The 17,878-nt window shown below is 60.3% G+C and overlaps 1 protein-coding gene across 1 annotated transcript in view; it reads right to left on the minus strand.

Moving 5' to 3' along the window:
- Positions 1-2,511: 2,511 nt before the first annotated feature.
- The window catches only part of VPS52 (VPS52 subunit of GARP complex), a gene marked incomplete at its 3' end in the record, with an annotated part of 54,640 nt that continues 39,273 nt past the window's right edge, over positions 2,512-17,878 (minus strand). The window contains 2 exon segments of the mRNA XM_075580905.1: positions 2,512-2,655; positions 3,551-3,658. Of these exon segments, the coding sequence (XP_075437020.1) occupies positions 2,512-2,655; positions 3,551-3,658 (252 nt within the window).

The following is a 17,878-nucleotide window of genomic DNA, read 5'->3' on the forward strand; positions in this document are numbered from 1 at the left end:
AGGGAGGGGGAATGAGAGAAGGGAATGAGAGGGGGGGAATGAGAGGGGGGAATGGGAGGGGGGAAGGAGAGGGGGGAATGAGAGGGGGGGGGGGGAATGAGAGAGGGAGGGGGAATGAGAGAGGGAGGGGGAATGAGAGAGGGAGGGGGGAATGAGAGAGGGAGGGGGGAATGAGAGAGGGAGGGGGGAATGAGAGAGGGAGGGGGGAATGAGAGAGGGAGGGGGGAATGAGAGAGGGAGGGGGAATGAGAGAGTGAGGGGGGAATGAGAGAAGGGAGGGGGAATGAGAGAGGGAGGGGGAATGAGAGAGGGAGGGGGAATGAGAGAGGGAGGGGGAATGAGAGAAGGGAATGAGAGGGGGGGGGATGAGAGAGGGAGTGGAATGAGAGAGGGAAGGGGAATGAGAGAGGGAGGGGGAATGAGAGAGGGAGGGGGAATGAGAGAGGGAGGGGGAATGAGAGAGGGAGGGGGAATGAGAGAGGGAGGGGGAATGAGAGAAGGGAATGAGAGGGGGGGAATGAGAGAAGGGAATGAGAGGGGGGAATGAGAGGGGGGGAATGAGAGGGGGGAATGAGAGGGGGGAATGAGAGGGGGGAAGGAGAGAGGGAGGGGGAATGAGAGAGGGAGGGGGAATGAGAGAGGGAGGGGGGAATGAGAGAGGGAGGGGGGAATGAGAGAGGGAGGGGGGAATGAGAGAGGGAGGGGGGAATGAGAGAGGGAGGGGGAATGAGAGAGTGAGGGGGGAATGAGAGAAGGGAATGAAAGGGTGGGGAATGAGAGGGGGGAATGAGAGAGGGAATGAGAGAGGGAGGGGGAATGAGAGAGGGAGGGGGAATGAGAGAAGGGAATGAGAGAGGGAGGGGAATGAGAGAGGGAGGGGGAATGAGAGAGGGAGGGGGAATGAGAGAGGGAGGGGGAATGAGAAAAGGGAATGAGAGGGGGGAATGAGAGAGGGAGCGGGAATGAGAGAGGGAATGAGAGAGGGAGGGGGAATGAGAGAGGGAGGGGAATGAGAGGGAGGGGAATGAGAGGGGGGGGAATGAGAGAGGGAATGAGATGGAGGAATGAGAGAGGGAATGAGAGAGGGGAATGAGAGAGGGAATGAGAGAGGGAGGGGGAATGAGAGAGGGAATGAGAGAGGGAGGGGAATGAGAGAGGGAGGGGGAATGAGAGGGGGGGAGGAATGAGAGGGGGGAATGAGAGAGGGAATGAGAGAGGGGAATGAGAGAGGGAATGAGAGAGGGGAATGAGAGAGGGAATGAGAGAGGGGAATGAGAGAGGGAATGAGAGAGGGGAATGAGAGAGGGAGGGGGAATGAGAGAGGGAATGAGAGACGGGAATGAGAGAGGGAATGAGAGAGGGAGGGGGAATGAGAGAGGGAATGAGAGAGGGAGGGGGAATGAGAGGGGGGGGTGAGAGAGGGAATGAGATGGGGGAATGAGAGAGGGAATGAGAGAGGGAATGAGAGAGGGGAATGAGAGAGGGAATGAGAGAGGGAATGAGAGAGGTGAATGAGAGAGGGAGGGGGAATGAGAGAGGGGAATGAGAGAGGGAATGAGAGAGGGAATGAGATGGGGGAATGAGAGAGGGAATGAGAGAGGGAATGAGATGGGGAATGAGAGAGGGAACGAGAGAGGGAATGAGAGAGGGGAATGAGAGAGGGAATGAGAGGGGTGAATGAGAGAGGGAGGGGGAATGAGAGAGGGGAATGAGAGAGGGAATGAGAGAGGGAATGAGAGAGGGGAATGAGAGAGGGAATGAGAGAGGGGAATGAGAGAGGGAATGAGAGAGGGGAATGAGAGAGGGGAATGAGAGAGGGAATGAGAGAGGGGAATGAGAGAGGGAATGAGAGAGGGGAATGAGAGAGGGAATGAGAGAGGGGAATGAGAGAGGGAATGAGAGAGGGGAATGAGAGAGGGAATGAGAGAGGGAATGAGAGAGGGAATGAGAGAGGGAATGAGAGAGGGAATGAGAGAGGGGAATGAGAGAGGGAATGAGAGGGGTGAATGAGAGAGGGAATGAGATGGGGGAATGAGAGAGGGAATGAGAGAGGGAATGAGAGAGGGGAATGAGAGAGGGAATGAGAGGGGTGAATGAGAGAGGGAATGAGAGAGGGAATGAGAGAGGGAATGAGAGAGGGAATGAGAGAGGGAATGAGATGGGGGAATGAGAGAGGGAATGAGAGAGGGAAAGAGAGAGGGGTGAATGAGAGAGGGGAATGAGAGAGGGAATGAGAGGGGTGAATGAGAGAGGGAATGAGATGGGGGAATGAGAGAGGGAATGAGATGGGGGAATGAGAGAGGGAATGAGAGAGGGGAATGAGAGAGGGAATGAGAGAGGGAATGAGATGGGGGAATGAGAGAGGGAATGAGAGAGGGAGGGGGAATGAGAGAGGGGTGAATGAGAGAGGGGAATGAGAGAGGGGAATGAGAGAGGGAATGAGATGGGGGAATGAGAGAGGGAATGAGAGAGGGGAATGAGAGAGGGAATGAGAGAGGGGATGAGAGAGGGGAATGAGAGAGGGGAATGAGAGAGGGAATGAGAAAGACAGTATAAGAGGGGAGAAAGAGGGGAGCTGCCGTCACTGACCTGTGTGCGAGCGGTTAGCAGCTGCTGAAAACTCTCCACTTCCTTACTGTCTGAGGATGCGCGTTCCTAGAGAGGGACAGAGGGGTGAGAGGGGGGGTGAGAGGGGGGGAGTGAGGGGGATGCGAGGGGGATGCGAGGGGGAGGGAGCGGGGTGTGTGGAGGGGGGGGTCAGGGCGACTGGCACAGGCACGGCCGGTACTCACCATAAGGTGTGAGGAGGGGGGAAAAAGAGAGGTGAGGAGGAGGGAAATAGAGAGGTGAGGAGGGGGGAAAAAGAGAGGTGAGGAGGGGGGTGGGGGAGAGAGGTGAGGAGGGGGGTGGGGGAGAGAGAGGTGGGGTGGGGGAGAGAGGTGAGGAGGGGGTGGGGGAGAGAGAGGTGGGGTGGGGGAGAGAGGTGAGGAGGGGGTGGGGGAAAGAGGTGAGGAGGGGGGTGGGGGGAGAGAGAGGTGAGGAGGGGGGTGGGGGAGAGAGAGGTGGGGTGGGGGAGAGAGAGGTGTGAGGAGGGGGATGGGGGAGAAGAGGTGTGAGGAGGGGGGTGGGGGAGAGAGAGGTGTGAGGAGGGGGGTGGGGGAGAGAGAGGTGTGAGGAGGGGGGTGGGGGAGAGAGAGGTGTGAGGAGGGGGGTGGGGGAGAGAGAGGTGTGAGGACGGGGTTGGGGGAGAGAGAGGTGTGAGGAGGGGGGTGGGGGAGAGAGAGGTGTGAGGAGGGGGGTGGGGGAGAGAGAGGTGTGAGGAGGGGAGAGTGGGGTCTGAGGAGGGGGAGCATGGTGTGAGGAGGGGATAGAGGTGAGGAGGGGGGAGAGAGGTGAGGAGGGGGGGAGATAGGTTTGAGGAGGAAAGGTAGAGAGAGGGGGGAGCAGGGTGACAGGCACAGCCAGTACTCACCATGGAGGTATGTGAGGAGGGGGGAGCGGGGTGTGAGGAGGGGGAGAGAGGTGAGGAAGGGGGGGGAAGAGTACTCACCATGAGGACACTGAGTAACATGTCGTAGTTATTCATCAGGAAGATCAGCTGCTCCTTACGGGAGGAAAACTCAGCGGCCATCATTAAAACAAAGTTCTCCACCTCCACCTGAGAGAGAGCGCGGGGGGAGGGAGGAGAGAGAGCGCAGGGAGAGGGAGGGAGGAGAGAGAGGGAGGGAGGAGAGAGCAGGGGGAGAGGGAGGGAGGAGAGAGAGAGGGAGGGGGAGGAGAGAGAGAGGGAGGGGGAGGAGAGAGAGAGGGAGGGGGAGGAGAGAGAGAGAGAGAGAGGAGGAGAGAGAGAGAGAGTGGGAAGATGCACTGACACTAATTATATATAAGCTTATGAAGATACTCTCTTCTAATGGACAGAAAACCATAGAGTACACTGCAATAACCCTGTGAGGAGAAGAATGAAAATCCGAATCCTACTGCTCGTCAGGACGTCTCCTGCACTCTCCGCGAGGGGACCTGTCAGACAGTATCTTCACAGGCTCCGCGAGGGGACCTGTCAGACAGTACCTTCACAGGCTCCGCGAGGGGACCTGTCAGACAGTATCTTCACAGGCTCCGCGGGGGGACCTGTCAGACAGTACCTTCACAGGCTCCGCGAGAGAACCTGTCAGACAGTATCTTCACAGGCTCCGTGAGGGGACCTGTCAGACAGTATCTTCACAGGCTCCGCGAGGGGACCTGTCAGACAGTACCTTCACAGGCTCCGCGAGGGGACCTGTCAGACAGTATCTTCACAGGCTCCGCGGGGGGACCTGTCAGACAGTACCTTCACAGGCTCCGCGAGGGAACCTGTCAGACAGTATCTTCACAGGCTCCGTGAGGGGACCTGTCAGACAGTATCTTCACAGGCTCCGCGAGGGGACCTGTCAGACAGTACCTTCACAGGCTCCGCGAGGGGACCTGTCAGACAGTATTTTCACAGGCTCCTCGAGGGGACCTGTCAGACAGTATCGTCACAGGCTCCGCGAGGGGACCTGTCAGACAGTACCTTCACAGGCTCCGCGAGGGGACCTGTCAGACAGTATCTTCACAGGCTCCGCGAGGGGACCTGTCAGACAGTATCTTCACAGGCTCCGCGAGGGGACCTGTCAGACAGTATCTTCACAGGCTCCGCGAGGGGACCTGTCAGACAGTATCTTCACAGGCTCCGCGGGGGGACCTGTCAGACAGTATCTTCACAGGCTCCGCGGGGGGACCTGTCAGACAGTATCTTCACAGACTCCGCGAGGGGACCTGTCAGACAGTATCTTCACAGGCTCCGCGAGGGGACCTGTCAGACAGTATCGTCACAGGCTCCGCGAGGGGACCTGTCAGACAGTACCTTCACAGGCTCCGCGAGGGGACCTGTCAGACAGTACCTTCACAGGCTCCGCGGGGGGACCTGTCAGACAGTACCTTCACAGGCTCCGCGAGGGGACCTGTCAGACAGTACCTTCACAGGCTCCGCGGGGGGACCTGTCAGACAGTATCTTCACAGGCTCCGCGAGGGGACCTGTCAGACAGTATCGTCACAGGCTCCGCGGGGGGACCTGTCAGACAGTATCCTCACAGGCTCCGCAAGGGGACCTGTCAGACAGTACCTTCACAGGCTCCGCGAGGGGACCTGTCAGACAGTATCTTTACAGCCTCCGCGAGGGGACCTGTCAGACAGTACCTTCACAGGCTCTGCGAGGGGACCTGTCAGGCAGTACCTTCACAGGCTCCGCGAGGGGACCTGTCAGACAGTACCTTCACAGGCTCCGCGAGGGGACCTGTCAGACAGTACCTTCACAGGCTCCGCGAGGGGACCTGTCAGACAGTATCTTTACAGGCTCCGCGAGGGGACCTGTCAGGCAGTATCTTCACAGGCTCTGCGAGGGGACCTGTCAGGCAGTACCTTCACAGGCTCCGCGAGGGGACCTGTCAGACAGTACCTTCACAGGCTCCGCGAGGGGACCTGTCAGACAGTACCTTCACAGGCTCCGCGAGGGGACCTGTCAGACAGTACCTTCACAGGCTCCGCGAGGGGACCTGTCAGACAGTACCTTCACAGGCTCCGCGGGGGGACCTGTCAGACAGTATCTTCACAGGCTCCGCGAGGGGACCTGTCAGACAGTACCTTTACAGGCTCTGCGAGGGGACCTGTCAGGCAGTATCTTCACAGGCTCTGCGAGGGGACCTGTCAGACAGTATCTTCGCAGGCTCTGCGAGGGGACCTGTCAGACAGTACCTTCACAGGCTCCGCGAGGGGACCTGTCAGACAGTATCTTCGCAGGCTCCGCGAGGGGACCTGTCAGACAGTACCTTCACAGGCTCCGCGAGGGGACCTGTCAGACAGTATCTTCACAGGCTCCGCGAGGGGACCTGTCAGGCAGTATCTTCACAGGCTCCGCGAGGGGACCTGTCAGACAGTATCTTCACAGGCTCCGCGAGGGGACCTGTCAGACAGTATCTTCACAGGCTCCGCGAGGGGACCTGTCAGGCAGTATCTTCACAGGCTCCGCGAGGGGACCTGTCAGACAGTATCTTCACAGGCTCCGCGAGGGGACCTGTCAGGCAGTATCTTCACAGGCTCCGCGAGGGGACCTGTCAGGCAGTATCTTCACAGGCTCCGCGAGGGGACCTGTCAGGCAGTATCCTCACAGGCTCCGCGAGGGGACCTGTCAGGCAGTATCTTCACAGGCTCCGCGAGGGGACCTGTCAGGCAGTATCCTCACAGGCTCCGCGAGGGGACCTGTCAGGCAGTACCTTCACAGGCTCCGCGAGGGGACCTGTCAGGCAGTATCTTCACAGGCTACGCGAAGGGACCTGTCAGGCAGTACCTTCACAGGCTCCGCGAGGGGACCTGTCAGGCAGTATCTTCACAGGCTACGCGAAGTGACCCGTCAGACAGTATCTTCGCAGGCTCCGCGAGGGGACCTGTCAGGCAGTATCTTCAAAGGCTCCGCGAGGGGACCTGTCAGGCAGTACCTTCACATGCTCCGCGAGGGGACCTGTCAGACAGTACCTTCACAGGCTCCGCGAGGGTACCTGTCAGACAGTACCTTCACAGGCTCCGCGAGGGGACCTGTCAGGCAGTACCTTCACAGGCTCCGCGAGGGGACCTGTCAGACAGTATCCTCACAGGCTCCGCGAGGGGACCTGTCAGACAGTACCCTCACAGGCTCCGCAAGGGGACCTGTCAGACAGTATCTTCACAGGCTCCGCGAGGGGACCTGTCAGACAGTACCTTCACAGGCTCCGCGAGGGGACCTGTCAGACAGTATCCTCACAGGCTCCGCGGGGGGACCTGTCAGACAGTATCCTCACAGGCTCCGCGAGGGGACCTGTCAGACAGTATCTTTACAGGCTCCGCGAGGGGACCTGTCAGACAGTACCTTCACAGGCTCCGCGAGGGGACCTGTCAGACAGTATCTTCACAGGCTCCGCGAGGGGACCTATCAGACAGTATCCTCACAGGCTCCGCGAGGGGACCTGTCAGACAGTACCTTCACAGGCTCCGCGAGGGGACCTGTCAGTCAGTATCTTTACAGGCTCCGCGAGGGGACCTGTCAGACAGTACCTTCACAGGCTCCGCGAGGGGACCTGTCAGACAGTATCTTCACAGGCTCCGCGAGGGGACCTGTCAGACAGTACCTTCACAGGCTCCGCGAGGGGACCTGTCAGACAGTATCTTCACAGGCTCCGCGAGGGGACCTGTCAGACAGTATCTTCACAGGCTCCGCGAGGGGACCTGTCAGACAGTATCTTCACAGGCTGCGCGGGGGGACCTGTCAGACAGTATCTTCACAGGCTCCGCGGGGGGACCTGTCAGACAGTATCTTCACAGACTCCGCGAGGGGACCTGTCAGACAGTACCATCACAGGCTCCGCGAGGGGACCTGTCAGACCGTACCTTCACAGGCTCCGCGAGGGGACCTGTCAGACAGTATCTTCACAGGCTCCGCGAGGGGACCTGTCAGACAGTATCTTCACAGGCTCCGCGGGGGGACCTGTCAGACAGTATCTTCACAGGCTCCGCGAGGGGACCTGTCAGACAGTACCTTCACAGGCTCCGCGAGGGGACCCGTCAGACAGTATCTTCACAGGCTCCGCGAGGGGACCTGTCAGACAGTACCTTCACAGGCTCCGCGAGGGGACCTGTCAGACAGTATCTTCACAGGCTCCGCGAGGGGACCTGTCAGGCAGCATCTTAACAGGCTCTGCGGGGAGACCTGTCAGACAGTACCTTCACAGGCTCCGCGAGGGGACCTGTCAGGCAGTATCTTCACAGGCTCCGCGAGGGGATCTGTCAGGCAGTACCTTCACAGGCTCCGCGAGGGGACCTGTCAGGCAGTATCTTCACAGGCTCCACGAGGGGACCTGTCAGACAGTATCTTCACAGGCTCCGCGAGGGGACCTGTCAGACAGTACCTTCACAGGCTCCGCGAGGGGACCTGTCAGACAGTATCCTCACAGGCTCCACGGGGGGACCTGTCAGACAGTATCCTCACAGGCTCCGCGAGGGGACCTGTCAGACAGTATCTTCACAGGCTCCGCGAGGGGACCTGTCAGACAGTACCTTCACAGGCTCCGCGAGGGGACCTGTCAGACAGTATCTTCACAGGCTCCGCGAGGGGACCTGTCAGGCAGCATCTTCACAGGCTCCGCGGGGAGACCTGTCAGACAGTACCTTCACAGGCTCCGCGAGGGGACCTGTCAGGCAGTATCTTCACAGGCTCCGCGAGGGGATCTGTCAGGCAGTACCTTCACAGGCTCCGCGAGGGGACCTGTCAGGCAGTATCTTCACAGGCTCCGCGAGGGGACCTGTCAGGCACTATCTTCACAGGCTCCGCGAGGGGACCTGTCAGACAGTATCTTCACAGGCTCTGCGAGGGGACCTGTCAGACAGTACCTTCACAGGCTCCGCGAGGGGACCTATCAGACAGTATCCTCACAGGCTCCGCGAGGGGACCTGTCAGACAGTACCTTCACAGGCTCCGCGAGGGGACCTGTCAGACAGTATCTTCGCAGGCTCCGCGAGGGGACCTGTCAGACAGTATCTTCACAGGCTCCGCGAGGGGACCTGTCAGGCAGTATCTTCACAGACTCCGCGAGGGGACCTGTCAGACAGTACCTTCACAGGCTCCGCGAGGGGACCTGTCAGACAGTATCTTCACAGGCTCCGCGAGGGGACCTATCAGACAGTATCCTCACAGGCTCCGCGAGGGGACCTGTCAGACAGTACCTTCACAGGCTCCGCGAGGGGACCTGTCAGTCAGTATCTTTACAGGCTCCGCGAGGGGACCTGTCAGACAGTTCCTTCACAGGTTCCGCGGGGGGACCTGTCAGGCAGTATCTTCGCAGGCTCTGCGAGGGGACCTGTCAGACAGTATCTTCACAGGCTCCGCGAGGGGACCTGTCAGACAGTACCTTCACAGGCTCTGCGAGGGGACCTGTCAGGCAGTATCTTCACAGGCTCTGCGAGGGGACCTGTCAGACAGTACCTTCACAGGCTCCGCGAGGGGACCTGTCAGACAGTATCTTCACAGGCTCCGCGGGGGGACCTGTCAGACAGTACCTTCACAGGCTCCGCGAGGGAACCTGTCAGACAGTATCTTTACAGGCTCCGCGAGGGGACCTGTCAGACAGTATCTTCACAGGCTCCGCGAGGGGACCTGTCAGACAGTACCTTCACAGGCTCCGCGAGGGGACCTGTCAGACAGTATCTTCACAGGCTCCGCGAGGGGACCTGTCAGACAGTATCGTCACAGGCTCCGCGAGGGGACCTGTCAGACAGTACCTTCACAGGCTCCGCGAGGGGACCTGTCAGGCAGTATCTTCACAGGCTACGCGAAGGGACCCGTCAGACAGTATCTTCGCAGGCTCCGCGAGGGGACCTGTCAGGCAGTATCTTCAAAGGCTCCGCGAGGGGACCTGTCAGGCAGTACCTTCACATGCTCCGCGAGGGGACCTGTCAGACAGTACCTTCACAGGCTCCGCGAGGGGACCTGTCAGACAGTACCTTCACAGGCTCCGCGAGGGGACCTGTCAGACAGTACCTTCACAGGCTCCGCGAGGGGACCTGTCAGGCAGTACCTTCACAGGCTCCGCGAGGGGACCTGTCAGACAGTATCCTCACAGGCTCCGCGAGGGGACCTGTCAGACAGTACCCTCACAGGCTCCGCAAGGGGACCTGTCAGACAGTATCTTCACAGGCTCCGCGAGGGGACCTGTCAGACAGTACCTTCACAGGCTCCGCGAGGGGACCTGTCAGACAGTATCCTCACAGGCTCCGCGGGGGGACCTGTCAGACAGTATCCTCACAGGCTCCGCGAGGGGACCTGTCAGACAGTATCTTTACAGGCTCCGCGAGGGGACCTGTCAGACAGTACCTTCACAGGCTCCGCGAGGGGACCTGTCAGACAGTATCTTCACAGGCTCCGCGAGGGGACCTATCAGACAGTATCCTCACAGGCTCCGCGAGGGGACCTGTCAGACAGTACCTTCACAGGCTCCGCGAGGGGACCTGTCAGTCAGTATCTTTACAGGCTCCGCGAGGGGACCTGTCAGACAGTACCTTCACAGGCTCCGCGAGGGGACCTGTCAGACAGTATCTTCACAGGCTCCGCGAGGGGACCTGTCAGACAGTACCTTCACAGGCTCCGCGAGGGGACCTGTCAGACAGTATCTTCACAGGCTCCGCGAGGGGACCTGTCAGACAGTATCTTCACAGGCTCCGCGAGGGGACCTGTCAGACAGTATCTTCACAGGCTCCGCGGGGGGACCTGTCAGACAGTATCTTCACAGGCTCCGCGGGGGGACCTGTCAGACAGTATCTTCACAGACTCCGCGAGGGGACCTGTCAGACAGTACCATCACAGGCTCCGCGAAGGGACCTGTCAGACCGTACCTTCACAGGCTCCGCGAGGGGACCTGTCAGACAGTATCTTCACAGGCTCCGCGAGGGGACCTGTCAGACAGTATCTTCACAGGCTCCGCGGGGGGACCTGTCAGACAGTATCTTCACAGGCTCCGCGAGGGGACCTGTCAGACAGTACCTTCACAGGCTCCGCGAGGGGACCCGTCAGACAGTATCTTCACAGGCTCCGCGAGGGGACCTGTCAGACAGTACCTTCACAGGCTCCGCGAGGGGACCTGTCAGACAGTATCTTCACAGACTCTGCGAGGGGACCTGTCAGGCAGCATCTTAACAGGCTCTGCGGGGAGACCTGTCAGACAGTACCTTCACAGGCTCCGCGAGGGGACCTGTCAGGCAGTATCTTCACAGGCTCCGCGAGGGGATCTGTCAGGCAGTACCTTCACAGGCTCCGCGAGGGGACCTGTCAGGCAGTATCTTCACAGGCTCCACGAGGGGACCTGTCAGACAGTATCTTCACAGGCTCCGCGAGGGGACCTGTCAGACAGTACCTTCACAGGCTCCGCGAGGGGACCTGTCAGACAGTATCCTCACAGGCTCCACGGGGGGACCTGTCAGACAGTATCCTCACAGGCTCCGCGAGGGGACCTGTCAGACAGTATCTTCACAGGCTCCGCGAGGGGACCTGTCAGACAGTACCTTCACAGGCTCCGCGAGGGGACCTGTCAGGCAGCATCTTCACAGGCTCCGCGGGGAGACCTGTCAGACAGTACCTTCACAGGCTCCGCGAGGGGACCTGTCAGGCAGTATCTTCACAGGCTCCGCGAGGGGATCTGTCAGGCAGTACCTTCACAGGCTCCGCGAGGGGACCTGTCAGGCAGTATCTTCACAGGCTCCGCGAGGGGACCTGTCAGGCACTATCTTCACAGGCTCCGCGAGGGGACCTGTCAGACAGTATCTTCACAGGCTCTGCGAGGGGACCTGTCAGACAGTACCTTCACAGGCTCCGCGAGGGGACCTATCAGACAGTATCCTCACAGGCTCCGCGAGGGGACCTGTCAGACAGTACCTTCACAGGCTCCGCGAGGGGACCTGTCAGACAGTATCTTCGCAGGCTCCGCGAGGGGACCTGTCAGACAGTATCTTCACAGGCTCCGCGAGGGGACCTGTCAGGCAGTATCTTCACAGACTCCGCGAGGGGATCTGTCAGACAGTACCTTCACAGGCTCCGCGAGGGGACCTGTCAGACAGTACCTTCACAGGCTCCGCGAGGGGACCTGTCAGACAGTATCTTCACAGGCTCCGCGAGGGGACCTATCAGACAGTATCCTCACAGGCTCCGCGAGGGGACCTGTCAGACAGTACCTTCACAGGCTCCGCGAGGGGACCTGTCAGTCAGTATCTTTACAGGCTCCGCGAGGAGACCTGTCAGACAGTTCCTTCACAGGCTCCGCGGGGGGACCTGTCAGGCAGTATCTTCGCAGGCTCTGCGAGGGGACCTGTCAGACAGTATCTTCACAGGCTCCGCGAGGGGACCTGTCAGACAGTACCTTCACAGGCTCTGCGAGGGGACCTGTCAGGCAGTATCTTCACAGGCTCTGCGAGGGGACCTGTCAGACAGTACCTTCACAGGCTCCGCGAGGGGACCTGTCAGACAGTATCTTCACAGGCTCCGCGAGGGGACCTGTCAGACAGTATCGTCACAGGCTCCGCGAGGGGACCTGTCAGACAGTACCTTCACAGGCTCCGCGAGGGGACCTGTCAGACAGTATCTTCACAGGCTCCGCGAGGGGACCTGTCAGACAGTACCTTCACAGGCTCCGCGAGGGGACCTGTCAGACAGTATCTTCACAGGCTCCGCGAGGGGACCTGTCAGACAGTATCTTCACAGGCTCCGCGAGGGGACCTGTCAGACAGTATCTTCACAGGCTCCGCGGGGGGACCTGTCAGACAGTATCTTCACAGGCTCCGCGGGGGGACCTGTCAGACAGTATCTTCACAGACTCCGCGAGGGGACCTGTCAGACAGTACCATCACAGGCTCCGCGAGGGGACCTGTCAGACCGTACCTTCACAGGCTCCGCGAGGGGACCTGTCAGACAGTATCTTCACAGGCTCCGCGAGGGGACCTGTCAGACAGTATCTTCACAGGCTCCGCGGGGGGACCTGTCAGACACTATCTTCACAGGCTCCGCGAGGGGACCTGTCAGACAGTACCTTCACAGGCTCCGCGAGGGGACCCGTCAGACAGTATCTTCACAGGCTCCGCGAGGGGACCTGTCAGACAGTACCTTCACAGGCTCCGCGAGGGGACCTGTCAGACAGTATCTTCACAGGCTCCGCGAGGGGACCTGTCAGGCAGCATCTTAACAGGCTCTGCGGGGAGACCTGTCAGACAGTACCTTCACAGGCTCCGCGAGGGGACCTGTCAGGCAGTATCTTCACAGGCTCCGCGAGGGGATCTGTCAGGCAGTACCTTCACAGGCTCCGCGAGGGGACCTGTCAGGCAGTATCTTCACAGGCTCCACGAGGGGACCTGTCAGACAGTATCTTCACAGGCTCCGCGAGGGGACCTGTCAGACAGTACCTTCACAGGCTCCGCGAGGGGACCTGTCAGACAGTATCCTCACAGGCTCCGCGGGGGGACCTGTCAGACAGTATCCTCACAGGCTCCGCGAGGGGACCTGTCAGACAGTATCTTCACAGGCTCCGCGAGGGGACCTGTCAGACAGTACCTTCACAGGCTCCGCGAGGGGACCTGTCAGACAGTATCTTCACAGGCTCCGCGAGGGGACCTGTCAGGCAGTATCTTCACAGGCTCCGCGGGGAGACCTGTCAGACAGTATCCTCACAGGCTCCGCGAGGGGATCTGTCAGGCAGTACCTTCACAGGCTCCGCGAGGGGACCTGTCAGGCAGTATCTTCACAGGCTCCGCGAGGGGACCTGTCAGGCACTATCTTCACAGGCTCCGCGAGGGGACCTGTCAGACAGTATCTTCACAGGCTCTGCGAGGGGACCTGTCAGACAGTACCTTCACAGGCTCCGCGAGGGGACCTATCAGACAGTATCCTCACAGGCTCCGCGAGGGGACCTGTCAGACAGTACCTTCACAGGCTCCGCGAGGGGACCTGTCAGACAGTATCTTCGCAGGCTCCGCGAGGGGACCTGTCAGACAGTATCTTCACAGGCTCCGCGAGGGGACCTGTCAGGCAGTATCTTCACAGGCTCCGCGAGGGGACCTGTCAGACAGTATCTTCACAGGCTCCGCGAGGGGACCTGTCAGACAGTATCTTCACAGGCTCCGCGAGGGGACCTGTCAGGCAGTATCTTCACAGGCTCCGCGAGGGGACCTGTCAGACAGTATCTTCACAGGCTCCGCGAGGGGACCTGTCAGACAGAATCTTAAAGGCTCCGCGAGGGGACCTGTCAGGCAGTATCTTCACAGGCTCCGCGAGGGGACCTGTCAGGCAGTATCTTCACAGGCTCCGCGAGGGGACCTGTCAGGCAGTATCCTCACAGGCTCCGCGAGGGGACCTGTCAGGCAGTATCTTCACAGGCTCCGTGAGGGGACCTGTCAGGCAGTATCTTCACAGGCTCCGCGAGGGGACCTGTCAGGCAGTACCTTCACAGGCTCCGCGAGGGGACCTGTCAGGCAGTATCTTCACAGGCTACGCGAAGGGACCTGTCAGGCAGTACCTTCACAGGCTCCGCGAGGGGACCTGTCAGGCAGTATCTTCACAGGCTACGCGAAGGGACCCGTCAGACAGTATCTTCGCAGGCTCCGCGAGGGGACCTGTCAGACAGTATCTTCGCAGGCTCCGCGAGGGGACCTGTCAGACAGTACCTTCTCAGGCTCCGCGGGGGGACCTGTCAGACAGTATCCTCACAGGCTCCGCGAGGGGACCTGTCAGACAGTACCTTCACAGGCTCCGCAAGGGGACCTGTCAGACAGTATCTTCACAGGCTCCGCGAGGGGACCTGTCAGACAGTACCTTCACAGGCTCCGCGAGGGGACCTGTCAGACAGTATCCTCACAGGCTCCGCGGGGGGACCTGTCAGACAGTATCCTCACAGGCTCCGCGAGGGGACCTGTCAGACAGTATCTTTACAGGCTCCGCGAGGGGACCTGTCAGACAGTACCTTCACAGGCTCCGCGAGGGGACCTGTCAGACAGTATCTTCACAGGCTCCGCGAGGGGACCTATCAGACAGTATCCTCACAGGCTCCGCGAGGGGACCTGTCAGACAGTACCTTCACAGGCTCCGCGAGGGGACCTGTCAGACAGTATCTTTACAGGCTCCGCGAGGGGACCTGTCAGACAGTTCCTTCACAGGCTCCGCGGGGGGACCTGTCAGGCAGTATCTTCGCAGGCTCTGCGAGGGGACCTGTCAGACAGTATCTTCACAGGCTCCGCGAGGGGACCTGTCAGACAGTACCTTCACAGGCTCTGCGAGGGGACCTGTCAGGCAGTATCTTCACAGGCTCTGCGAGGGGACCTGTCAGGCAGTATCTTCACAGGCTCTGCGAGGGGACCTGTCAGACAGTATCTTCACAGGCTCTGCGAAATGACCTGTCAGGCAGTATCTTCACAGGCTCCGCGAGGGGACCTGTCAGACAGTATCTTCGCAGGCTCTGCGAGGGGACCTGTCAGACAGTACCTTCACAGGCTCCGCGAGGGGACCTGTCAGGCAGTATCTTCACAGGCTCCCCGAGGGGACCTGTCAGACAGTATCTTTACAGGCTCCGCGAGGGGACCTGTCAGACAGAATCTTCACAGGCTCCGCGAGGGGACCTGTCAGGCAGTATCTTCACAGGCTCCGCGAGGGGACCTGTCAGACAGTATCTTCACAGGCTCCGCGAGGGGACCTGTCAGGCAGTATCCTCACAGGCTCCGCGAGGGGACCTGTCAGGCAGTATCTTCACAGGCTCCGCGAGGGGACCTGTCAGACAGTACCTTCACAGGCTCCGCGAGGGGACCTGTCAGGCAGTATCTTCACAGGCTCCGCGAGGGGACCTGTCAGGCAGTATCTTCACAGGCTCCGCGAGGGGACCTGTCAGGCAGTACCTTCACAGGCTCCGCGAGGGGACCTGTCAGGCAGTATCTTCACAGGCTCTGCGAGGGGACCTGTCAGACAGTATCTTCACAGGCTCCGCGAGGGGTCCTATCAGGAAGTACCTTCACAGGCTCCGCGAGGGCACCTGTCAGGCAGTATCTTCACAGGCTCCGCGAGGGGACCTGTCAGGCAGTACCTTCACAGGCTCCGCGAGGGGACCAGTCAGACAGTACCTTCACAGGCTCCGCGAGGGGACCTGTCAGACAGTACCTTCACAGGCTCCGCGAGGGGACCTGTCAGACAGTACCTTCACAGGCTCCGCGGGGGGACCTGTCAGACAGTATCCTCACAGGCTCCGCGGGGGGACCTGTCAGGCAGTATCTTCACAGGCTCCACGAGGGGACCTGTCAGGCAGTACCTTCACAGGCTCCGCGAGGGGACCTGTCAGGCAGTATCTTCACAGGCTACGCGAAGGGACCTGTCAGGCAGTACCTTCACAGGCTCCGCGAGGGGACCTGTCAGACAGTATCTTCGCAGGCTCCGCGAGGGGACCTGTCAGACAGTACCTTCACAGGCTCCGCGAGGGGACCTGTCAGACAGTACCTTCACAGGCTCTGCGAGGGGACCTGTCAGGCAGTATCTTCACAGGCTCTGCGAGGAGACCTGTCAGGCAGTATCTTCACAGGCTCTGCGAGGGGACCTGTCAGACAGTATCTTCGCAGGCTCTGCGAGGGGACCTGTCAGACAGTATCTTCACAGGCTCTGCGAGGGGACCTGTCAGACAGTATCTTCGCAGGCTCTGCGAGGGGACCTGTCAGACAGTACCTTCAAAGGCTCCGCGAGGGGACCTGTCAGACAGTATCTTCACAGGCTCCGCGAGGGGACCTGTCAGACAGTATCTTCACAGGCTCCGCGAGGGGACCTGTCAGGCAGTATCTTCACAGGCTCCGCGAGGGGACCTGTCAGACAGTATCTTTACAGGCTCCGCGAGGGGACCTGTCAGACAGAATCTTCACAGGCTCAGCGAGGGGACCTGTCAGGCAGCATCTTCACAGGCTCCGCGAGGGGACCTGTCAGACAGTATCTTCACAGGCTCCGCGAGGGGACCTGTCAGGCAGTATCCTCACAGGCTCCGCGAGGGGACCTGTCAGGCAGTATCTTCACAGGCTCCGCGAGGGGACCTGTCAGACAGTACCTTCACAGGCTCCGCGAGGGGACCTGTCAGGCAGTATCTTCACAGGCTCCGCGAGGGTACCTGTCAGGCAGTACCTTCACAGGCTCCGCGAGGGGACCTGTCAGGCAGTATCTTCACAGGCTCCGCGAGGGGACCTGTCAGACAGTATCTTCACAGGCTCCGCGAGGGGACCTATCAGGCAGTACCTTCACAGGCTCCGCGAGGGCACCTGTCAGGCAGTATCTTCACAGGCTCCGCGAGGGGACCTGTCAGGCAGTACCTTCACAGGCTCCGCGAGGGGACCTGTCAGACAGTATCTTCACAGGCTACGCGAAGGGACCCATCAGACAGTATCTTCGCAGGCTCTGCGAGGGGACCTGTCAGGCAGTATCTTCACAGGCTCCGCGAGGGGACCTGTCAGACAGTATCTTCACAGGCTCTGCGAGGGGACCTGTCAGACAGTATCTTCGCAGGCTCTGCGAGGGGACCTGTCAGACAGTACCTTCACAGGCTCCGCGAGGGGACCCGTCAGACAGTATCTTCACAGGCTCCGCAAGGGGACCTGTCAGGCAGTATCTTCACAGGCTCCGCGAGGGGACCTGTCAGACAGTATCTTCACAGGCTCCGCGAGGGGACCTGTCAGACAATATCTTCACAGGCTGCGCGAGGGGACCTGTCAGACAGTATCCTCACAGGCTCCGCGAGGGGACCTGTCAGGCAGTATCTTCACAGGCTACGCGAAGGGACCTGTCAGACAGTATCTTCATAGGCTCCGCGGGGGGACCTGTCAGGCAGTATCCTCACAGGCTCCGCGAGGGGACCTGTCAGACAGTACCTTCACAGGCTCCGCGGGGGGACCTGTCAGACAGTATCTTCACAGGCTCCGCGAGGGGACCTGTCAGGCAGTATCTTCACAGGCTCCGCGAGGGGACCTGTCAGGCAGTATCTTCACAGGCTCCGCGAGGGGACCTGTCAGACAGTATCTTCACAGGCTCCGCGAGGGGACCTGTCAGACAGTATCTTCACAGGCTCCGCGAGGGGACCTGTCAGACAGTACCTTCACAGGCTCCGCGGGGGGACCTGTCAGACAGTATCTTCACTGGCTCCGCGAGGGGACCTGTCAGGCAGTATCTTCACAGGCTCCGCGAGGGGACCTGTCAGGCAGTATCTTCACAGGCTCCGCGAGGGGACCTGTCAGGCAGTATCTTCACAGGCTCCGCGAGGGGACCTGTCAGGCAGTATCTTCACAGGC

The sequence above is a fragment of the Ascaphus truei genome (genome assembly GCF_040206685.1).
Source record: "Ascaphus truei isolate aAscTru1 chromosome 20 unlocalized genomic scaffold, aAscTru1.hap1 SUPER_20_unloc_3, whole genome shotgun sequence".
Lineage (NCBI taxonomy): Eukaryota > Metazoa > Chordata > Amphibia > Anura > Ascaphidae > Ascaphus > Ascaphus truei.